This window comes from Polypterus senegalus, chromosome 16 (assembly GCF_016835505.1).
Source record: "Polypterus senegalus isolate Bchr_013 chromosome 16, ASM1683550v1, whole genome shotgun sequence".
NCBI lineage: Eukaryota > Metazoa > Chordata > Cladistia > Polypteriformes > Polypteridae > Polypterus > Polypterus senegalus.
This window is the reverse complement of record NC_053169.1, coordinates 22,384,859-22,407,601: the sequence shown is the minus strand read 5'-3', so window position 1 is coordinate 22,407,601 and position 22,743 is coordinate 22,384,859. Positions and strand designations below refer to the sequence as shown.

The 22,743-nt window shown below is 43.2% G+C and overlaps 1 protein-coding gene across 4 annotated transcripts in view; it reads right to left on the bottom strand.

The window, feature by feature from the left end:
• The window catches only part of LOC120516777, a 55,168-nt gene that overhangs the window by 23,837 nt on the left and 8,588 nt on the right, over positions 1–22,743 (bottom strand). For 2 of the 4 annotated variants that reach the window (XM_039738707.1, XM_039738706.1), the window contains exons 1-9: positions 17,675–17,839; positions 16,158–16,246; positions 14,024–14,208; positions 13,198–13,448; positions 10,181–10,336; positions 9,199–9,292; positions 5,839–5,977; positions 3,283–3,443; positions 533–578 (exon numbers count right to left, since the gene is read on the bottom strand). In XM_039738707.1, coding sequence (XP_039594641.1) covers positions 533–578; positions 3,283–3,443; positions 5,839–5,977; positions 9,199–9,292; positions 10,181–10,336; positions 13,198–13,448; positions 14,024–14,208; positions 16,158–16,246; positions 17,675–17,783 — 1,230 coding nt within the window. In that variant the 5' untranslated portion in view covers positions 17,784–17,839. Of the gene's footprint in view, positions 1–532; positions 579–3,282; positions 3,444–5,838; positions 5,978–9,198; positions 9,293–10,180; positions 10,337–13,197; positions 13,449–14,023; positions 14,209–16,157; positions 16,247–17,674; positions 17,840–22,743 lie in introns of those variants that run through there. The other 2 variants (XM_039738708.1, XM_039738709.1) reach the window with 2 other exon arrangements.

Here is a 22,743-nt window from a genome sequence, read left to right as displayed (position 1 = left end):
GCGAGGGGTACTCTTAAACCTCACAAGCGGCGGTGCGGAGTCGACACCTACTCAACGGTAAGTTAAACTTCACTCACGTTATTTGGCTTTAACCATTCTTAGGGTCCCCATTACTTTAGTTCTATTGATTAATGATGCCTGCTTCTCTTCTCTTGGAGCTCCGCACCTTTTTCTGTCCACAATGGTCAATGGAGTTGGCGCAGACCTTAACGCGCTCCATGCGTGCACTCGGACACAAGCCGTCGAGTTGGCGACACACGTTCATGCAAGCTCTTCTTCTCACTTTAAACATTTAAAAGGTAAGTGCCTATCTACTTCACAGTCTTCTCTAATAATTAAGCTGCAATCTCCAAGTGCCTTCATTTTACTAAATGGTAAAGCCTGGGGCCCCGGACCCCTAGTTGAGTTAGTTTAGCGGAGTTTTTATGCTTTCTTGTTCACAATTCTAGAGGGTGGCCTGGTCAATGGCTTCTCAACTAATTGCTGCAAGTAAAGTAGTAAATCTACACTCAGACGAATGAGCGCTGCTTACCTGCTGTTCTCGTCCGATGCTCCATCTGCACTTTTTTTGGCTGTCCCTGTTATGTATGAATAAACAGGTAAATAACAAAAGATTATTACATACACATTCACTGTCAAACGTGTTTAACACAATGCAGGGTCATTCCAGCCCAGCGCCCTTCCCAGCAGTCCCCTTCATCTCTTCATTAACAGTAATGATAACATGAAGGAGGTTCATCAGGGTGAACTTTTAGGCAGCTCCCAAACCAGTGATGAAGCATCTGAGAAGTGTGCCCTGGCTCTTTGCTGTCTGAGTATCACCGAGTTGATTTATTAAACGTTTCCCATTATCCAGAGGCACAGCAATCAAGTAGTCCTTGCCCAAGAACTTTCTAGCAAAGAAACAGGCAAGGCAGGCAATTGCCTGAGGACCCTAACTGGGAGGAGTCCCCCCAAGGGCATCCATCTACACTCACCTAAAGGATTATTAGGAACACCATACTAATACGCTGTTTGACCCCCTTTCGCCTTCAGAACTGCCTTAATTCTACGTGGCATTGATTCAACAAGGTGCTGAAAGCATTCTTTAGAAATGTTGGCCCATATTGATAGGATAGCATCTTGCAGTTGATGGAGATTTGTGGGATGCACATCCAGGGCACGAAGCTCTCGTTCCACCACATCCCAAAGATGCTCTATTGGGTTAAGATCTGGTGACTGTGGGGGCCATTTTAGTACAGTGAACTCATTGTCATGTTCAAGAAACCAATTTGAAATGATTCGAGCTTTGTGACATGGTGCATTATCCTGCTGGAAGTAGCCATCAGAGGATGGGTACATGGTGGTCATGAAGGGATGGACATGGTCAGAAACAATGCTCAGGTAGGCCGTGGCATTTAAACGATGCCCAATTGGCACTAAGGGGCCTAAAGTGTGCCAAGAAAACATCCCCCACACCATTACACCACCACCACCAGCCTGCACAGTGGTAACAAGGCATGATGGATCCATGTTCTCATTCTGTTTACGCCAAATTCTGACTCCACCGTTTGAATGTGTCAACAGAAATCGAGACTCATCAGACCAGGCAACATTTTTCCAGTCTTCAACTGTCCAATTTTGGTGAGCTTGTGCAAATTGTAGCCTCTTTTTCCTATTTGTAGTGGAGATGAGTGGTACCCGGTGGGGTCTTCTGCTGTTGTAGCCCATCCGCCTCAAGGTTGTGCGTGTTGTGGCTTCACAAATGCTTTGCTGCATACCTCGGTTGTAACGAGTGGTTATTTCAATCAAAGTTGCTCTTCTATCAGCTTGAATCAGTCGGCCCATTCTCCTCAGACCTCTAGCATCAACAAGGCATTTTCGCCCACAGGACTGCCGCATACTGGATGTTTTTCCCTTTTCACACCATTCTTTGTAAACCCTAGAAATGGTTGTGTGTGAAAATCCCAGTAACTGAACAGATTGTGAAATACTCAGACCGGCCCGTCTGGCACCAACAACCATGCCACGCTCAAAATTGCTTAAATCACCTTTCTTTCCCATTCTGACATTCAGTTTGGAGTTCAGGAGATTGTCTTGACCAGGACCACACCCCTAAACGCATTGAAGCAACTGCCATGTGATTGGTTGATTAGATAATTGCATTAATAAGAAATTGAACAGGTGTTCCTAATAATCCTTTAGGTGAGTGTATATAGTTACTGAGAAGGTCCTTGCTGCAGGATAAGGGGACGGAGGTCAAGGGGGAGGGGGGGTGACCATGGGTGTAGTAACCATGCAAATGAGGATAACATTATATGGGTGGGCCTGAAATCCTAACTCTGCACTTACAGTATATGTCCACACCCCACTGAGCTCTGGCCCCGCGCCTCTGACATCTGGCCCTGCCCCATCCAGCGTTCTGCAGCAAAGGCTGTTTGCAAAGAAAAAAATTTATGGGAACTCCCCTTGAAGCATAGCATCGACGCACTACATGTTCGGAAATCCCCAGTAAGGGGGCTCCAATCAATGCTGCGAGTGTCAGTATTTGTGATAAATGTAACTTTTTTTTTTTTTAGTTATGTAAAATGTAATCGGAGCCAATTTCATAAATCACAAAGAGAATTTACATGCCTGGAAGCAAAAATTGGACTGCCTTGGTTTGTTTAGACAGGTTATCCATTTCTGATTCTGCTTCAGTCTCTCCAGACCCCACTGTAAGTCAGCAAAGTGGGTAACAGTGGGACGTGGGGGTCTAAGAAGTCCTGACTGTTTTTATCACTGCTACCTCTGGAGAGAGAAGCATCCATCTTTAAAGTTCTTAAAATGTTACATGAGATCGACCACATGCCAGGAGCGTTGGTAGAACGCGGTGCTCAAAGAGTCTTTGGAGGGCATGGCGACTGCATTTGCTGGAGTGAAATTTATGGTAATACCTTTACAAGCCAATGTTTTGTTTTTTAAATTTCTATTTTGTGCTGTTTTTATTATTATTTTAATTACAATGTGACATTTATTTTTGCCATTGTATTTACTTGCATTTTGTTTACTTTTTCATTTTTTTTTAGATTTTAAAAATTTACATAATTCTCTATTAATGTTTTTCAGTTTTCTATATAATAGTTTATTTAATCTGTTTTTAACAAAATAGAAATAAAGGATTTGTGTGTATTAAATCCCCCCTGTTGATTTTATTCATTGACACTTTGCACTAAAATAACATTTTGCCATGTTCATATTTCGGAGGTGAAGGACCCCGTCTGGGTGTCCCCCCAGAGTCCCTAAAATCACCTCTGCCTTTACCTGAGAAGCTGGCCTGGGCTGCACTGGACATCGAGAAAGCGGCCTTTTCTGTCAGGATTTGCCATCCACTCGTTGATCAGCTCACAGTCCAGCCAGAAATTATAGAGATGGATTCCAGCAGTGCCTTCCAAGAACTTACGGAACTCATCCATTCCTGCTTTCTGGGTTCAAACAAATAGCAGAGTCACCTGATAATCTGACTGCGTTCACCGTCAGTAAAGGGTCGCCGATTATACAATAAAAGCAAACCATTATGACGCAGGAAAGTACAGTGGTGTGAAAAAGTAAGTACATACCGTGAAACGTTTTTTCTTTTTAACTTATGTGAACATATCAAGATTTCATAGACATTTAAACAATATCTTTAGATAAAGGTGACATAATAAAAATCCATCTGCAGATAATGTAAGTCCACCCTTAGCTATATAGCACCTGATGTTGCCCCCCTCGAGTTGGGTTTCCTAAATTTGTCTAACAGGCTCTGGGTTTGATTGGGAGAAGGCCTTCCCCACTCCTCCGTTGCGACTTCCTTCAGATGGGTATTGTTTGAGGGGGGCCCTGCATGTACAACCCCTTTAACAGTATTTCACTGGGATTCAGGTCCGGGCTTCCAGAACCTTCCATGTCTTTCTTTTCAGCCATTCCTTGATGGATTTTCTGGTATGTTTAGGTCATTTCCATGTTTCAAGGTCCACTGTTCCTTCTGACAATCAGGCTCACGTTATCCTCAAGCACCCTCTGGTACAATGAAGAATTCCAAGTGGACTCTACGATGGTGAGCTGCCCAGGCCTTGATGCAACAACCAAAAGAGAACATTTCCACCATTCGGCTTTACAGTTGATATCAGGTTCTTGTGGTCTAATGCTGTCTGTGGTTTTCACCAAACATGTCTTCTGGTACTGTGGCAAAATATCTCTATGTTTGTCTTGTCTATTCTGAGCACATTGTTCCAGAAGTCCCGGTCTTTGCCTAGGTGTTCATGGGCAAACATTAGCCTTACCCTGATGTTCGTTCTGCACAGTAAAGGCTTCCTCCTGGCACACATCTCATGTAGATCTCATTGGTGGAGCCTCCTTCTAATGGCAGACTCATACAGTTTGGCATCAGTAGTGGCAAAGGCTACCTGTAGGTCCAGTGATGACATTCTGGGGTCTTATGGGGTTCTTCCTTCAGCATCTTGCGTTCTGCTCTTGGGATGACCTTGCTGGGACAGGCTGGTCTGGACAAGATGGCAGCTGTTTGAAGTCTCCACTTGAAGATGATCTAACAGGCAGAAGAGTAGTTGATTTCCAGTTGACTGGAGATCTTTAAAAAGTCCCTTCCCAAACTCGGAGGTATCTACAACCATCTTTCTGAAGGCCTCAGGGAGCTGTTTTGACCAGGACATGGTGATAACACATGCATTTGAACAACAAAGAACAAACCAAACTAAATGTTTGAGGTTTACATAAGACAGACGAGACCCCCCTCTCATGATGTTCTTGTCACTGGCACCTGATCTGGATCACCAGGTTCTAATTTGAGGTAGTAACTTTTTCCAAATGTAAAAGTTGCATTTATGTACAGTCAAATTATACAATGGACCAGAAAATGAAATGTAAATGTAGCCCGAGGTTTATTAATATCACCTTTATCTGTTAACATGGAGATCACATCTTGGTATGTCTATGTACTTCATAATAATAAAAAAACATTTCAAGGGGTGCACTTACTTTTTCACACAGCTGAAACTCTGACCCTGGAAGTTCTCCCTGGGGTGCTTATGGAAGCAGTTCTAAAGCACATAACACACATGTGGCTTACAAGCTCCATCTGGCCACATGTTACATGAACCTCAAGATGGGTATGAGGGGCAAAGACTCATCTGAGGAAAGGAAGACGACAAAAAGGCAGAACATGATTCCAGAAGGAGACTCACTTTAAGGACTATTCTGGTAGGCAAGTGGGCCCAAAACATTTCATAGGAAGACGCAGTGAGGCTTTAGGCTTGTTGTGCTTTGTCAATGATCTTGTACCCTTTGTGTCCATTTACTTGTCAGTCAGTCATTTTCCGACCTGTTTAGTCCTGAACAGGGTTGTGGGGGTCTGGCATAGCCTATCACAGCTAGCACAGGGTGCAAGGCAGGAGGCAAACCCCGGACAGGGTGCCAGTCTATCGCAGGGCAAACACACACACACACACACTCACGCACACACACACACACACACACGTCCACCCCAACCACTCACTAGGGCCAATTAAGTATCGCCAATTCATCTAATCTGCATATCTTTTTGACTATGGAAGCAAACTGGAGGAAATCCATGCAGTCACAGGGAGAATATGCAAACTCCACACAGGGAAGACCCAGGAGATCAACCCTGATCTCCTTACTGTAAAGTGGAGCACTTTCACTGCACCACTGTGGCGTAACCATTTAGTTGTCCCCTTCTGGATTCATCCATCATGCTTGTTGGATAAACCTTTGTTTTGAGGCCGTTGGCCTCTTTGGCGTTGTCTTGGTTCATGGATGGCACAAGTGTGCCCCCTATTACTTGAGCATGTTACTACTCACAGATCCAAGGCACGTCTCTTTAAGCTGTTGTAGCCCCTGACTGGTTGTGCATTCAGCTGACTCCTTGGTCTCCATGTCCTTTTCCTCAGAGGCAGTAAAATGGCTGCTTTGCAGGAACACAGTGATTCTGTTCAGGATCCTGCAAGAGGTTTAAGAAGATTTCAGACAAAGGCCTTTGTTCACTTTACCCGCCTCCACTCTTTCACCTGCTGCATTTTTCAGCCATAACTTTGCTTGGTCATTCAGAGTACTCCACGGCTGAACACCTAGACAGGTGCAGGAGTTCACAAATTGTTTTTGAGGGAAGAGAAAACAAGAATGGGTGGTGCTGTTAGGGAACAGGCTGATGAGAAGAACCAGGAGTTCAGAATCCTCAAAGGCATTGATTAAGCAGATCCGGCAGAATTCTTTCAGCTTAAGAGTGAATCACAAACTTGAGGACATCAGTGGAAATGCAGGGAGAGCTGTTGGAGTCTGAAAAAAAACTACCAACACATGGAGTTGAAGCTGAAACCTTGAGAACCTTTAAGAAGAATCTCAATGAGTGACTGGGGCAGCTTAATGGTTAACTAAACAAATGAGCTGGATGGTCTGAGTGATTCTCTTCTCGTTTGTCAAATTTCTTAAGTTCTTATGAATTGGGCAGATGAGGAACAAACAGGATCCAGGCCTAACAAACATGCAGAACTTCTGTTTTGTAAAGCATACAAGTGGGCTTTAAGGGTGCCAGGATCAGATCAGATCCAACAGAAGTCTTAAACAGAATGGAAAATGCACACCCAAGTAAAAATCTGGACAAATGAGATTTTCTTCACTGGTTCTTGAATATCTGTGGACAGAGCATCACTCACATTAAACCTGAGGTAAACAAATTCGATAGCAGAGGTTCATTATGCCTGGGATTCCCATGTGATACACGATCAGGAGGCCTGCTCTCCGTAAATGACAAACATAAGAGGACATGTGAGGTGTGATTAGTTGAAGGAGGTCATACTTTAGCTAAATAGTGCACTAGTGAGGCCTCACCTGGAGTATTGCTCCATTTGTAGATTTGGCCTCCTGTAGTGACGAACAAAAATGATTTGTGCAGAACTGAATTTGCAGCAAATCTCATTCAGTAGTGAAACGAATTTCAGGACCAAACGGTGCTTCACGGCCAGCAAAACTCGTACCTTGGACACCAGAAGAAAGCTGTGTAGCCTGAAAGTGTTTTCATGCATTAATTCTGCATGCACCTTCCATTCATTTTGTATTGAACTAAAACTTCTAGTGAAAAAAAAAGAAAGTATTGAGCTCTCACATGAAGGTATTCTGTTGAGCCGTCAGCTAAGTGCTGCAATTGTTCTGGTGGTAGATAGTATGATGCCGACTTTGCCGATTGTGATGATAATCTCGCCAATTACAATCCTATAAATTCATCAAAAAACATAAAAGAAATTCAAGGCTGAGTGGTACATGAAGTGTGTGTGTCCTCCATCAGGTCAGGGTGGCCGCTAGATTACGGATGCCGCATTTTGTGTAAGGAGTTTACATGTGAAGAAAGCATAGTAATGTGCACATTGGTGCATTTTTGGTGTGTAATGTCCTGTTGAAGGTATGTCATATAATTTTAAAAATGAGCTTCACTCCTCCGCAGCGACGTGAATGAGAGGATCAAATCAAACTGATCTGCCTGGTGTGTGACAGATTACAAGCTGTAGGAAAGAACACGAGTAAACTCAGAAGTGTAAAGAGTTATTAAAAGAGCGATAGTCCTTGTTTTCGACCCCATTAAAGCTCATTTTAGTGGGTTTGTATTTTGCAAGTGTGCAAAGGACTTTAGTGTCAGTTTTATTTAACTGTAAATCTGTAGTTTAGTCTGCAGGCCACAGAATGGACAGCAGCACCAGAGAAAGATCAGAGGAGAGCGAGCAGACTGATTAGGGGACTGAGAGGTGTAACTTACTGTGATGAGGCCTGTCAGGGGTGAAAAGCAGTGTGATTAAAAGTTTTGATTAAAAATAAGTGTGATTAAGCTTCGGGTGGGTGTAGGTGCAAACGTTAGTATGGACGAATTATTGGCTGGACTTGCATTCATGTGCAGATGTGTGCGGTTCAGCCAGTTTCCTCATTAGCTCACTGGGGATGAAGGGAGCCTGAGTTGAGAGAAATGGAAAAAGACAGAGATTGAACGGGAAAAAAGGAGGATGAAGAAACAAAAAAGAGATTGGGAAATTAAAAGGAAAAGAAAAGGACTGTGGCTGAGCCGGTGCTGCTATGAGGAGGCAGACGGGTGAGAAGTGGCATAGAGAGGAGTGAGCGGATGGCATTCACTGGGTCAGGTCGCACCCACTGAGCACCCACGGAGCAGGAGCGACCAACTGCATGTGTGTGTGTGTGTGTGTGTGTGCATGTGCTCCCTCTGATGGCCAAGGAATGGTGGTGGTGGTGGAAAGGAGCTTAGCCTTCGAGTTCCTCACGAGTGCTAAGTGATGGTGGCAAGGATACGAGCCTGTAGTGGGGTTGACTACACCCCAGACGATGTCTCCTCTTGATGTCGGAGACCTTAGGGGTAAGCAGAGGAGATATCGGCCTTAAAAAGGAAGCACTGAGGCTAAGGAATGATACTGAAGAGAGTGATTCTGGATATTTTAATCTTTTTATGATGAATCATTTATCGATTATTTATTGTGACTTTTAACTTTGACGGTGCATTTGTTTTTATTATGGATAATTTATTAAACTGGAAAGACTGGACTGCACTGTTTGAACGCTTTGTATGGAATAAAAACACAAAGGAACTTTACATCGTCCCTTGCTATATGTGTGTGTGTGTCCTGATTGGCCAGTCCTTCCTTGGTCTATGATTATCGATGTCCTGGGTTCGGGGGGGGGGTCTTTGTGAACTGCAGCCAACCTGGACATCACACTTATGAGGAGAGACTGAAGGATCTGAACCTTTTCAGATGAAGCAAATGGAGATTATGAAGTCACATAACTAAAGTGTTTGAAATTATAAAGGAATTAGTCCAGAGTTCATCAAAAACACGGGGACACAGTTGGAAACTTCATAAGCGTAAATTTCACAAAAACATTAGGAAGTTTTTCTTCACACGGAGAACCACAGACACGTGGAATAAGTGATCAAGTAGTGTGGTAGACAGTAGGACTTTAGGGACCCCCAAATCTTGACTTGATGTTGTTTTGGAGGAGTGAAGTGGATTGGACTAGCCAGCTGGTTGGGCTGAATGGCCTGTTCTCATCAAAACTGTCCTAATGTTTAAGGTCTAGGACTACAGCTGGAAGATACAGAGCTTTTCAAAGACGTTTCAAGATAACAGAGCCAGTGAAGAATTTACCGATGAGCCCCAAACCTCTTACTTCAGTCCATCAGGCTTGTCCTCCACTGCACTCCTTGCTTCACTCCACTGCCTTTTCACATTTCTTAGGGAGTTCTTGTCATCTAGCGTCTTCACTAGGGAGCACAAAAAATAAAAAGACAGTTTATTTCTGAACTTTGCTACCTTTCGCATAATTTATTCTTAATTATTCTTGTTGTTTTTTATTTCCTCACATTTTCGATTTACATAAGCAGGTAAGGAACATATAGATGGATGTTTTTTTTTTCCTTTTCCTCTCAAGTGTAAAATTTTATTCTGGTACATCAAGCCCTGGTGGCAAATCTAGTTAGCAGAAAAACCTTTTTGGGACGTTGTTAGAGATGATGGTTATGTTTGGTATTCATTATTCGTTTTTTGTACATTATTTTGAACCTATTTTGTTCTTCTTGGTATGCAAATTGTTGTTTTTTGGGGTCACAGAATTCAATTCTGGCCTTGTTTTCTTGCCAGAATGTTGTTCTAAGATTGTTATGTCATTCCTGTGTTATCTCCAATGCTCTCTTGGTTTCATGCGCTCTGCATTGCTCAGTAATTGACCCAGAAGTGCTCAGCTGATTATGTCAGAGGTCACAGATGTAAAGTCCATGACAGTAGCAGTCTTGACAGGAGCCGAGTCAGGTATGGGTGACATGGGCGTCCACCCAGGGAGGCATTTTGCTGGGAGAGTGGTACAGGGCACCCACATCCAAAAAATACAGAATGATGATTTCAGCCCGATCCGGCCAGTCCATCAGGGGTCCCATTTATGAAAGTTGAGGAGTGCATGCTCTGTGAAGTCTGCACTATATACACAGAGGGGTGCCAATCATGGACACCAAGGGGGACTCAATGTTGTCGAAGTCTATAATGACAATCTACATGGACACCGAGAGGTGCTGTCAACCCTAGGGCTCCGCATGGGCTTCAACCTTGGAGTCATGGAAGATGATCACGTGGTCAACACCTTGAATATTTCAACTCACCTGACGCCTTTCCAAATTCAGAGCTGGAAATCAGACTGGGAGGTAAAGAGGTGACACCGTCAGTGAAGGAAGTCGTCTGCAGGCTTTGTGAACTGGCCAGGGACATCGGACCCCTGCTGCCTACTGTCCATACACCAGACGCTTTGTGACACCGACCTGCAATGACACCAAATGAGCAGTAAGCTCCGGAGAAACACGTGCTGGAGCCACCATCAGGCTGGCATCCTTTGTGTGGCTGAGCGCACGTTTGTAGATTTTCAGCCATTTCTGAATCATTTGGCTTTCTAATCAAGTCAAGAAGAGCTTTATTGTCATCTCAACTATACATATTAAAGCTCACAGTAAGACAAAAATAACGTCCTCCAGGACCAAAGGTGCAACGTACAGCACAACAGCACAATCAGACAGCACCGCAACAGACAGATCACAAGAGGATGAATGGGAGGGGGGAATCAATAATATAATATCTGTATATATAACTACACATATGTACTAAATATGCAATACCTATACCTAATTATGAAGACATATCTAGCAAAAAGGACTTTGGGGAGGGAGGCTGTAACAAATGCAGACTATGGACTAAACGGCAGGTGAGTACTGTAAACGTGTATTATATGTGCAATTCCTTAGTGCAATTACACTGTGCAAATATGAACAATTGTGCAAGTCTGCACAATTTATCTTTGTGCTCCACGTTTCTCAGACTTCACAGGCCACTGCCTTATAAACCCTCAGATAAACATGACAGTACTCTCTGCCATCCTTTTAAAAACCAGCAGAGGATTTACACTCCTGCAGTATTATAACTGGACCTATTTACTCGGCTTATGACCAAGTTATAAAGCCTTGAGAGAAACGGTTCACATCAAAAGTGGAGAATCTACAATGCCTACGACATCTCCTCTCATTTTATCAACCGGAGAATTGTCTTTCAAGTTACACTTCAGTTGCTCCATCTCCACACTCTCAGCAAGTCCACGTATGCATGATTTGACATTTCAGATTAGGAGCTAAAACCCAGCAATGGGGTCAAGAGGAGGGCAACAATTTCAAAAATGTTCTCTCCCTGCTGATTTATGAAGTTCAGTGTTGCTTTCACTAACTCAAAATGGCCTACAGGAACATTCTTTTGCATCAAGAAGCTACAGCAAGTCTGATTTCTTTCCGTGAATCAGTGCAAGGGGCCACACTGGCTCTCTCGGCCTTAAGAAATACGCATGAACACAGTTATGCATGTTGATGGTACAAAAACACCAAAGGCTGTGTGGTAAAGTGGAATGGCTGTCACTTCAGAAGCTCAGCTGCGTAACAAGATGGCATACGGAGTGCAAAAACTGCTGTGGTGACTTGATGGGATTTTTGACAGTCTTCATCTGTAGAAGGTGTCACAGATGGCTGGGTAGCAACCCAGCCAGGACGCCCTGGAGGGCGACCGCCCTGGTGCCTATGGGGACCACGGGTGCAGAGCTTTGAAGCTCAACCCTGTAGGGGCCCATGATCACTGCCAGGGGGCACCCCAATGCCTTGGGATCCCTGGACCTCAGCACTTCCGCCACACCCGGAAGTGCTGGGGTGAAAAGGATCGGGAACACCCGGAGTGCTTCCGGGTGCGCAGCCAGCACTTCCGCCACATTGGGGAGTGCCAGTGGAAGATTGTCGAGAGGCACCTGGAGCACATCCGGGTGATTATAAAAGGGGCCATCTCCCTCTATTCGTTGGCTTGAGTCGGGAGTGGAGAAGGACGGAGCTCGGGAGGAGAGGCAAGGAGGTGGCCTGAAGAGAAGTGAGGCATTATCGTGAGGCCTGGACTTTTGGGGGACTTTGGGGTTGTGTGGCACTTTTGTAAATATGGATGGTGTAAATAAGTGTGTGTTGGGTGACTTGAACATGTCCGCCGGTCTGTGTCCAGGCCGGCTCCCACAGAGGAGAGATAGATACGAACTTCACAGCACAAGAATCTTCGTAATCAGAAATAAATATTATTTCATGGAATCTGTTGCTTATAGATGATGTTAATTCATAAACAATAATTATGACAATTTGATCACAATGCCAATAGTGTAATGTCACATTACACCATTTTGAATTACCCCATCTGTAAAACCGTTCTCCGAGATAAAACAGCAACATGTGAGACTGGTCTAACTACAGCCCACAGCACCTGCGACGCATGTCAGGTAATGCCCACATCGTCAGAAGTCAGATAACCTTCCCATAATCCTAATCTTAACCATAGTGTAACAGGGCATGCAATGGGCGTTTCATGATTGACGCGGAAGGTGTTTCGTGACGTTGGGGCCTCATGTGACCGACCTCATTGCTGGAACAGGTGAATGTTTAACAACCTCACATGTGCTACTGAGCTGAACAGCCTGTTCTCATCCTTATCGTTCTAGTGTTGCGATCTTGGTAAAGGTAACACGTGTGCCAGACCGCGACTATTCTGCAAATAACAAAAACATTTCCCTGTTATACTAAGTTCAGCAGTGGCCTATCTCCAAGTCTCGTTCCTTTTCTTCGTGTCTCTGAAGTCTTTAAGCTATTTGTTAAACAGCACAGAGTCCGCATTACAAAAGTGCAAACATCCAGTTTGTCTCTCTGCTGCAGAATTACGAAGCGAAGTTGAAAAAGTTGAACTTATTACGGCAGATGTTGAGTGTGATATTTACCAACAACAGAGGGAGAACTTTAGGTTGCTTAAAGTCTTATTATTAAGTCTTTCTTATTGAAAGGTTTTACTTTTAGGGTTGGCTCCTAGCTGAATAAGGCTAACAAGTCAGAACATCTTTACAGACGCGCAAAACAGGAGAGTTTCATTTTGCAGTTTTGTGAAATTTCTCCTAAATTTTGTTTCATGTATGATTTCACTAAAACTGATTTTCGTTTTTGGGGTGAAACTCCCTAAGTTTTATCTTTCCTGCCCTTCAGTGCCCCCCCCCCCCACCCCATGTTTCATGGTTTTAGGTGCAACAGAACATCACAGGGGATTTAAAAGAAATCAAGAGGCACATTACCAAAAGTGTCAGGCAGGCTGTGAGTCCGGGAGAAAGTCCCGCCGTTGAAATGGGAATCAGAGAGCCGAACCTCCAGCTGACTGCTCTCTCTGCTCAGCTCCCCGTTCGACTTGCGGCTGGAGAGACTCAGGGCAGTGGTGCCGTTAGACTGGCGGCTGTAACCCCGGAGTCCTTGGGGGCTCGGTGGGCGTAAATGATCCAGGGGACGAAGCAGTAGCTTTGCCAGCTTGTACTCCACAAAGAGGCGACTTCTATTGAGAAAGACTAAGTCAGGCTTGAGAAGAGTGTCAAGATGGATTATTACATCTTGACAGAAATTGTTGTACTAGTTTACCAAAGAGCTTCCCAAACCATGCAAGACATAAAGAAACAAACAGACTACACATGAGGAGCACTCAAGATAGGACGTGAACGATTGTTTAGTAGCTGAGGTGGCATCCATTTATACTGAAATGCAATGCAATCTGAGTTGATTAAAAATATTTGGAATCGTCATTCGATATATTAATAGAGAAAGACAGCAGCCAAAATGCTCTTTTGTTGAGGGGTCTATGAACTAATTAAAAGAATGCACTACCCAAAAATGATTGTTTTTTTGTTTTTTTTTTTTGTATCTGTGACAGACCCCGTGTTGTTTGTTATAATGACAGAGGCATATTTTCTATGAAATCCATGAGGTGTAAAATGAAATAAAGCTGACTGAAGCATAGTGCAAGTGCCTGTTTATTGCAAAATTATTCAAGAAGAACACCAAAGACCCAGGTATTTAAAAAAAAAAAAAATCAAGCACAACCATGGGAAAGATCAAGAAAGTTCTGTAAGATACCTCAAAAACCCACGCAAGCGCTCAGCCTGCAGCCACTCCAGGACCTTCTCCCTTTCTGAATCTGTAGCACCATATGATGGAGACGGAGTGTCCTGCTCAGCCGGTACCGAGAGTTCAGGTAGAAGTCCATCCAACTCGTGCAGCAGGCCGGTTAGCCGCTCATAATGCAGGCGTATTGGAAACACCTGGTGAAGAGAAACCTGCGTGACTTTAAAATACGCAAATAAAAGAACAGGGCCACCCAGTGGTGTAGTGGCTGGTGCTACAGACTTAACTCTTCAGTGGCAAAAGTTCCATTTGCTGTCATGTTGGATCGTGCACATTTCTCCTCCAGTTTTTCTCAGAGTATGTTGGTGTCCTTCTACATCCCTATATGCGTGCCAGACATGAGTTATTGGCTCCAGTCAGGGTGGGTGTGTGCATGAATGTGCCCTGTGATAGACTGGGATCACTTCTGCCTTCCACCAAATCCCACCAGAATAAGCTGGATAATTCCAATAACAAATTGTATGAAACAAAGAATTTGTACATTCTAATAAAAATGCATTGTTACTGTATTGTACTGTGATGGACAAGAGAATAATTTGTAATAGTGTTCTTGTTTGTCGATCCTAATTTAGTTTGAAAGAATCATAAAAGAAGTGAACGAGAACCATAAATGAGAGAGATGGTACTTGCACATGCACTTTAGACATCTTCTTGCGTAATGAGAGACGCAGAGGATATCACACATGCACAACAGCATTCACACTGAGCTCCACTCAAAAATTTAGTTTGTGTTTTCAAATCGATTTAAGTGACACATCTCAAAAAAGATGGAGGTGAATCTCCCATCACTACTGTCTACCTATCTATTTATTGATCTATTATATACTGCTTTTTTATCTATCTATCTATCTATCTATCTATGGCAACCATAACTTTCATGCTGATGACGTTGTTTTATGTCCTCCCCTGGCTGCCCGTCACTGTTTACACACTGCCCGTGAAGCCTATAAAAGATGGGGGTAAGCCACAGTTTCTTGCAATTCACTGTGAATGTGCTCGTGGTGTGGGGAGTTCTCGCATGTGTTTTCTATGCTTTTGTGAATTATTGGATTTTTGACTTACTGCTTCTTTTTTGACTTCACATTCTTAGATTTGTGATTGTGTCTTGTTTGTTTTAGATTTTCTTTGCCTTTTCTGGCAGTTCTTTTTGCCTCTTATGCTCCATGGAGCTGTATTTTGTTACAGAGTATTTATTTATTTATTTATTAAAGATATGCATTGCCTTTTTTTGCCTCTATCCAGATTTTGATGGGTTTGCCCCATCCAGTGGGCATTTTAAGAATGCTTTTCTATCTATTATACATATATAGTGCCTTTCACATCTATCTATCATTTATTGCCTTTTTATCTATTATTCTTCTGTTATTATTACTTGCGTTTAAGTTCTGCCACAGATAAGTCTGGGCTTGATTTTTACCATATAATTTCTGGTATTTTATAATTTCGGTCATATAAACTCACACTATTGGTCAAAGAAATTATGATACGCTAATGCCCACCTGAGAGAGTAACCATGGAGCACAGTGCCTTTTTTTTCTATGTATTGTGCCTACGTGACCACACGGTAATATCCGAACTATTCTGAAGCAATGTCTGCACTGTTTTGGGATTTTTGTATCTCACAACCTCATACACCTTTTCATCAGAGCATCCTGTATCTACGATGGAGCATTCGATCAGAGGAAATTGTGAAGCTGGTTTTAAATTAAAAGACGCTGAAGTGAAACTGGTAACTGCGCAGCTGCAACAAAATTTGATGTGTCTGAGAAACTGGTGCGAGATTGGAGGAAGCAAGACACATTTTTGAACGGGCGTTTAAGTCGGGTTTTGATTTTATGATCGGTTTTTCAGGTTTCAAGACACAACTCATAAGTAAGTACATATGGTATTTCTCAAAACTACAGTCAGCAAAGTGCACTCATTCCATGATTACGTCCTACCTTGTTGTCCCTATGGCACAGTTTATGAGAACAGCATCTTAAATTGCAGATTTATTTATAATTCAGTCTGTTGTCACTTTGATGGAGCAGCATGGTGGTCTTGCATTTAGTGCTGCTGCATCTACATATTTTACAGCAAAACTTACCGGCAGAGCCAAAAAGGTGTTAAAATACTGCAGGAACAAGTCGTCGTAAGTCAGTAGGTCTTCCAAACTATCTTCTAATGAGTCATCAGCTGTAAACACAATAAAGAGAGCGTTTTTGATTTATTAGAATACCCCCACGCAGCCATTGTTGTGGACCAGAAGTCCCAAAGCACATAAATCCCAATAAACTCCAAAAATGCCCACTGTCAAACCCCAGACATTATTAAGAGCAAACACAGAAGCATAAAATAAATGATTTATTTTTCTGTAATATGTGAATCTCTAACGAACACAGAAAAGGCTTAAGGAAGTTGTCTAAACCAATAAGGCAATCCAAGCAAACAAAACATCAAAACAGAATCCCAAGTCAAAAACAGGGCAGAACATCAAAAAATATGTCCAATAATTCACAAAAAAGCGTAGTAAAAACACAGAAACTCACCAAAGGACCACCCCCCCGGATTTACAGGGTGGAGTTTCGTGTTTGCCGATGATTGGCAGGTAGCTCCGCCTCTTGGTGGGACCACCCACAAAATACATGGAACATAACCAAGGCAGAGCACACAATACAGATAATACACAAAATGAACAGTAATATAAATAAATGATTCAAAAATGAACAAACAGGACATAAAAGAAGGGATTGAAGCCCACTTGGTGGGAGGCACCCATCTTGCCCACACGCTGTCAGTTCCTGTGTCTTGCTCAGTGCACAGATTCCTTGCATCCAGAACTGGATAAGCAGTTTAGAAATGAATGGATCGGCAGATGCAAGAATACCCCTGTAGTCGATATGTTGCTGAAAGCCCACCTGCTCTCAACAGTTTTATCTTCGCTGCCCACATCATTTCAACTGTGTGACTATAATGACGCCACAGCATATGAGAATGTGACCTGCCAGCATCTAAAGCTTTGCCACTAAGGAGCTCTTTGGCCACCACACTTACCACAGCCACGGATCCAACACTAAATTACACACCGCGCACCGCCATCTGCATGGAGGGCATGCCCACCAAGTCCCTAAAAGTACTGCCTAACAATATCCCGACATTCACCATGTCCGAGTTGCTAAATGGCCCATTTGAACCACTTTGAGTGAATTTGCTGAGCTTTACAGGCCTGAGGTGTCCTCACTCCATGCTTTCAGTGACGTTATCATGGCCATCAAGGAGAAGTTCAGGATCCCTCAGCTGGTACGATTTGAACCTGTGACACTGGGACATCTTAGCTGCAGAACCACAGGGTAAAAGGATAAAATTGGAACATATGAGGCAAGCCAGGAGACGATGGTGAGAAACATGAAGGGGATTATTAGGATTATATAAGCAAAGCACAAGCGGCCATGCAGGTCAAATAACCTTCACAATAGGCATCCTGTTTACCCAAAGGTAAGGCGAGAGAACGGATGTGCCCTTCAGTGACTCGGCCCTTCTCACTCCGCACGCCAGCCTGCTTCAACTTGCCCGGCTGTTTTCTCAGATACTCCCCTATAAGAACTTAAATCTGACATCGTTTACAGCACAGCTTCATGCTTGGGCCTAACGTGGCAATGAAACTCCTGATACTTTGCCGTTTCCAGGATGGCCGGCCTGGAGATCCTGAAAAAGAATGAGAATGAGATGACATCTTAACAATGGAGGAAGTCGTGTGGTCAGAGCGAGAAGTTAAACATTCACCACAAAAGCACAATGCCAACCGTTTGCCTTACTCCTTAACTGTGAAGGCATGTTGAAGGCTTACAAGTCGATACAAAGGTTGTTCATTTTGAGGTCCACTCCTTTAGGCATCACCTCCCACCACACCCTCCATGGGGTGTCTGCCAATCACTGAAGAAAGCAGAACATTTACAGGTGACGTCCATGTCCTGTCTGTGCCAGGGAACACGGCAGTGAATTTATTATTAAGGAACCAGGAGATGAAATGGAGTCAAAGACAAGCTGGAGATTTGTAGGCCAGGGAGAAAACTGGAAATGGAAACTAAAAATTATGGTCAGAAAGCAAAGCAGAGGCTCAAAAGCCAGAACAAGAAACACGAATGACAGAATTTGGGCGAACCAACAATGGTGGCTATGATTTGCATTTTTTCTTTAATATTTTTCTTTTCTGAAAATATAAACCCCCTGGTTAGAGTTTGTGGAATTTAACGATATTAAATTGCACATTAGGTTGTATCCATAAAGTGTTGTCAGAAAGATGAATTATTTTACCGCCTTTTCTGTGACGCGATCTTGTTTATCACAGACATCACCATTTTTCTGGGGTTGCTGCAGTACTGTGTAGCTGGTGGCATCACGAGGTTGTGGGTATAAAGGTCATGAAGAACACTTCCTATACATCAGAGTTTAAGAAGCGAAAACTAACAGTTTCTTGTGTTGTGCTTGAGATGGTTTATCTGGCCAACAAATCCTTGCCAACATATTTTTAGAGTTTTGATTTTTGCTTGATGATTGTGTTAGGAAGAACATATGACGCCTGACAAACGAGAGGAGACCCTTCAGTCAATCAAGTCTGTTTGTTAAGCTAATAGTTAAGCTGCCCCCATTATCTCATTCAGATTCTTCTTAAGGGTTGCTGAGGTTTCTGCTTCAACTTCATGTCTCGGTAGTTTGTTTCTGATTCTCTTTGCACAACAAAGAGCTTCCAGGCTTCAGTCCTAAATGCACTTCTTCTTAATTTCTACAGGTGTCCTCGAGTACCTGATTGAACACTTCATCAATGACTTTGAGGATTCTGAAGGCCTGGATTAGGTCTCCACACAATCTCCTCTGCGTACGACTAAGCTGGTCTAATTCTCAGAGACCGTCGGAGTAGGACATGTCATCAAGTTCTGGGATGCTCCTGGTTGTTCTCCTATGCGCGGCTTCATGTGCTGCTATGATCTTTGCGTAGTGTGGTGACCAGAACTGCACACTTATTTGTTGATTATGAATCTTGATGGCTTCCTGGTTGATGTTTATTCTTCTGGTCCCTTACTAAATTATGTCCTGCCTTTCTCCTTTTCTGGCAGAACATCTGAAGGAAGTGTCCCAGTGCTGAGCCAGTGGACATATGAATGACATCATATGTCACAACTTCCATGACACCCCCCTGACAAGAAATTATCACATCTTAGCAATGTGACCAGAAAATTGAGTCACAGGAGACTGAAGTTCATTTTTACAAAGTTACAATTTGACGCAAAATAAAAAAAAAAAACAAATGTTAGCCAAAGCCCCAGTTTACACTTCTGCTGTCTAATCAAAGAAAATCAGAAAAAAAATGAGAGAGCAGCTGATTTACATCTTGCACATTGACGTAGGCTACGTGAACTATTCCAATTATCGACGTCCTTGCTGTGTTTCTTGCTGTTCGATTTTGTTTGATGTCCTGGCCTTTCTCTACATGGCTGTGACTTTGGCTCATTTTTATAGTTGCGATCTTCTGATTCCATCCATCTCAATTTAAACTGCGGCCTCCCCACTGTGCTGTTGCTAAATGCACATTTTGGGGGACTTCTACACTCAACTTATTTTGGCTAACATTTCTGTTTCCCCATCGAATTGACTGCTAAGCCCCTAGAAGTGATATTTGGAGTCACACAAGACGGGACGGCATGACAGAAGATAAAAACCTGCAGTGTTGTGGTATTCTGTGCTATGCTGCTCATGGGAAGACTCATCTCTCTTAACGAGAAGAGGCTTCACCTGGATCTCACCTGGGAAAAGCGATGTCAGATATGATCTTAAATTGGAAAAAAACACATAATAGAATTATTTTAAAATTCAGTCATCTTATCGTCAAAGTGCTCAGGGGGTCTTGGCTTGACTTTTTCTGTTTTAATATTCAGCAGCCAAAGTACCCACCATTGCCCGTCTTTTGGTGCTCAGCATGGCTAAGCATGTGCCAAGACCATGCACTCTTAGACAAAAGCTGGAATCCTGTGACACAATAGAAATGTCCTCCAATGCGTCTTACATACCTGTGGTGTTAGCGGAGATTTCGCTTTGGCAGGTGTGGCCTGATGACAAAATCCTCACCTCAGCCCCAGCGCACTCCATCTGCCTGATGGGAATTGGAGTCCCTGTACCGCTGCTGGTTTTTGGGTTGCCCCGCCTCCCTTTATGACTCCTCCCTCTTCCTGATGTGCTTGTTTTTTTAAGTTAGACCAACAGCAAAGCACATGCACAATTTTGTGAAAAATCGGTCAAGCCATTTTTTAATTTTTTGTTTGGTATTGTGCTCATGTGACCACCAGGGGCACCACAGTGGCCCGATACCAGACAAGACTCGACCGCAGACCATTCCAAGTTGAGTTAAATCAATAATTTATTAACAATGGGATCTATTCAGGCTTTAATCCACCAAAAAATCATTAAAGAGCACACGGGTCTCTTCCATCTCCTTCCCATCCTCCTCCTCGAACGTTGTCTACCATCCCCCCAATTCTGGATCCCTGATGCAGTCAGATGGCTCCCTTTTATGCTGAATTCGGGAGTACCTCCAGGATCAAGACATTAACCTGTGGAAGCCCTTTTGGGTCACACGGAAGCCACAATCTCCTTTTCTATGGCGCCCTCTGGCATGACTCGAGGACACCTATAGGGTCACCCCTCCAGAATCCAACTCTGAGGCAACAGTGCAGGCGTCTGAATTGGGTGCCACCAGAGGAACACTACCACCTCTTGTGCTGGGCAATAAATTGTCCATAAATAGTCATTCTCCCCCAGTCCTTCCATGACTCGTCCAAGATACCAACTGGGGTTCAACTTGACTGTGCTGCGTTTCCATTGCAGTGGTCCTTCCATTACATAGACCGAGCTGGCTAAGGAATCTAACTCCTGTCAGGATGCCAGACCATCCTCTCCAGTACTTACAGTTCATTAGAATTCCTTCTGAACTCTTTGAAATCACGACATTTTTTTCTTTGCTATCTACTGGCTCAAAGGTACAAGAAAATCCCCACCTGTAATGCGCCATTTCACCCAACTTGATATCTAGTTATGCAAGACGTTGAGCTTTTTGAAGTTTCCATCCATCTTTGGTCCTCTAGACCTGAAAAAATCCTGTTTTTAGGCCATTTTTGACCTTATCTTCTACAGGAAATTACACCCTAATGATAAAGAGCAAACCAATAGGTGTCTTCAGCCAAAATGATCAGAAGGAAGGTGTGCAGGTCACATCAACTGACCCCAGGGGTTCACAACTAATGGGATATGAGGGGTCAAAGTTAACCCAAATCAAAATTGAAAAAATGTGAATCGGTAATGTAGGCGTATGAAGTGTCAGTTTATGCTCTTTTGAGGTTGCTGGTCACAGATATGATAATAGTTTGGAGGTTTGATTGTTTACTGGTGGTCCTGGCCCCCTAAGAGCGACTTGCAGAAGGTTAAAAGTGACAAATTTCAAACATAAGCATGTGGGGTATCATTTCAGATTATTACAAGGTCACTAATTATGAATATGAGGTTATTTTTGATTTCTGATATTTGGTTAGGGGTCTTACCCCCTATGGACCTCCATCAGAGGGTGAAAGAGGATATTTTATATTTAGACTTAAAACATTTAAACTGAAGCACACATTTTAATATTTCAAATATGTAACTTGTTTATTATATACTTCTATCTTCTGAAGTAAATCCTTACATTTGTTATGAATATCCCGAATTAGGGGGGCTTTGCAACACAATGTATGTACCACTCATATGAGTTTCCTTTTGGTTGAATTGTGTGTTACTGTGCACTTTATCCTCTTAAATAGAATTACATTTAAAAAAGACTTTACATTAATAGGTGTGTACAGACTTTAGTGAAGACCCCTTGAGCACTCCCAGAAGTGATGGACCCAGGGCAGGTTGGGAGAAGCGGTGGCTGCAGTTGTCATTCCCTCTTTTCCTGATTAAGTAATGTGATCAGAATAAACAAACAATGGCTTTAATGTTTAATCGCCAACAAGCAGTTTCCAACAATAACACACCTTTAAACCAAGCCGACCTGCAGCTGCCTCACAAGACAAATATTGAACCACTGTGCGCACATTCATCACCCGCCCTGTCGAGATTGTTCTGTGCTGTGCAGTCAGGGCGTATCCCGTGCTAGTCAAACATTCAGCCCTGCCTGCCGGAGCTCCTTGGACACTCGGCTACAAACACCACACACATCACATGACTACAAGGCCGGGATGGGGGGCTGGATGACACCCCTTTGTGATTTTAGGAGCGGGCAGTACAACTCCTCAGGGTCCTGACCTTGGGACTAATTCTTTCTTCTTTATATATGCTATCGTTAGCTCATATTATTAACTCTTTTAAGGATATTTCTTATCATTTTTCTGCCGAGGACATCCAGCACTATTGTTCTTTAAAGATGCCAACAACTATACAAGTTTGCTTTTCCTGTTGATTGTCTGACGGAGATCAATGAATGGTTTTTAACCAACTTAAAGCTAAACTCTCAGAAAACAGAGCTTCCCATTTTTGCTCCTCCTGACCAATACACACATGTCAATAAGCCAAAAGCTGTCATCACTTTCTAGCCTCTCTCAGGTCTCTCTACACAACTCAGCTGTTGTTTTTGGTTAGTCCTTGAATTTCGATTCCCATGTGACGTT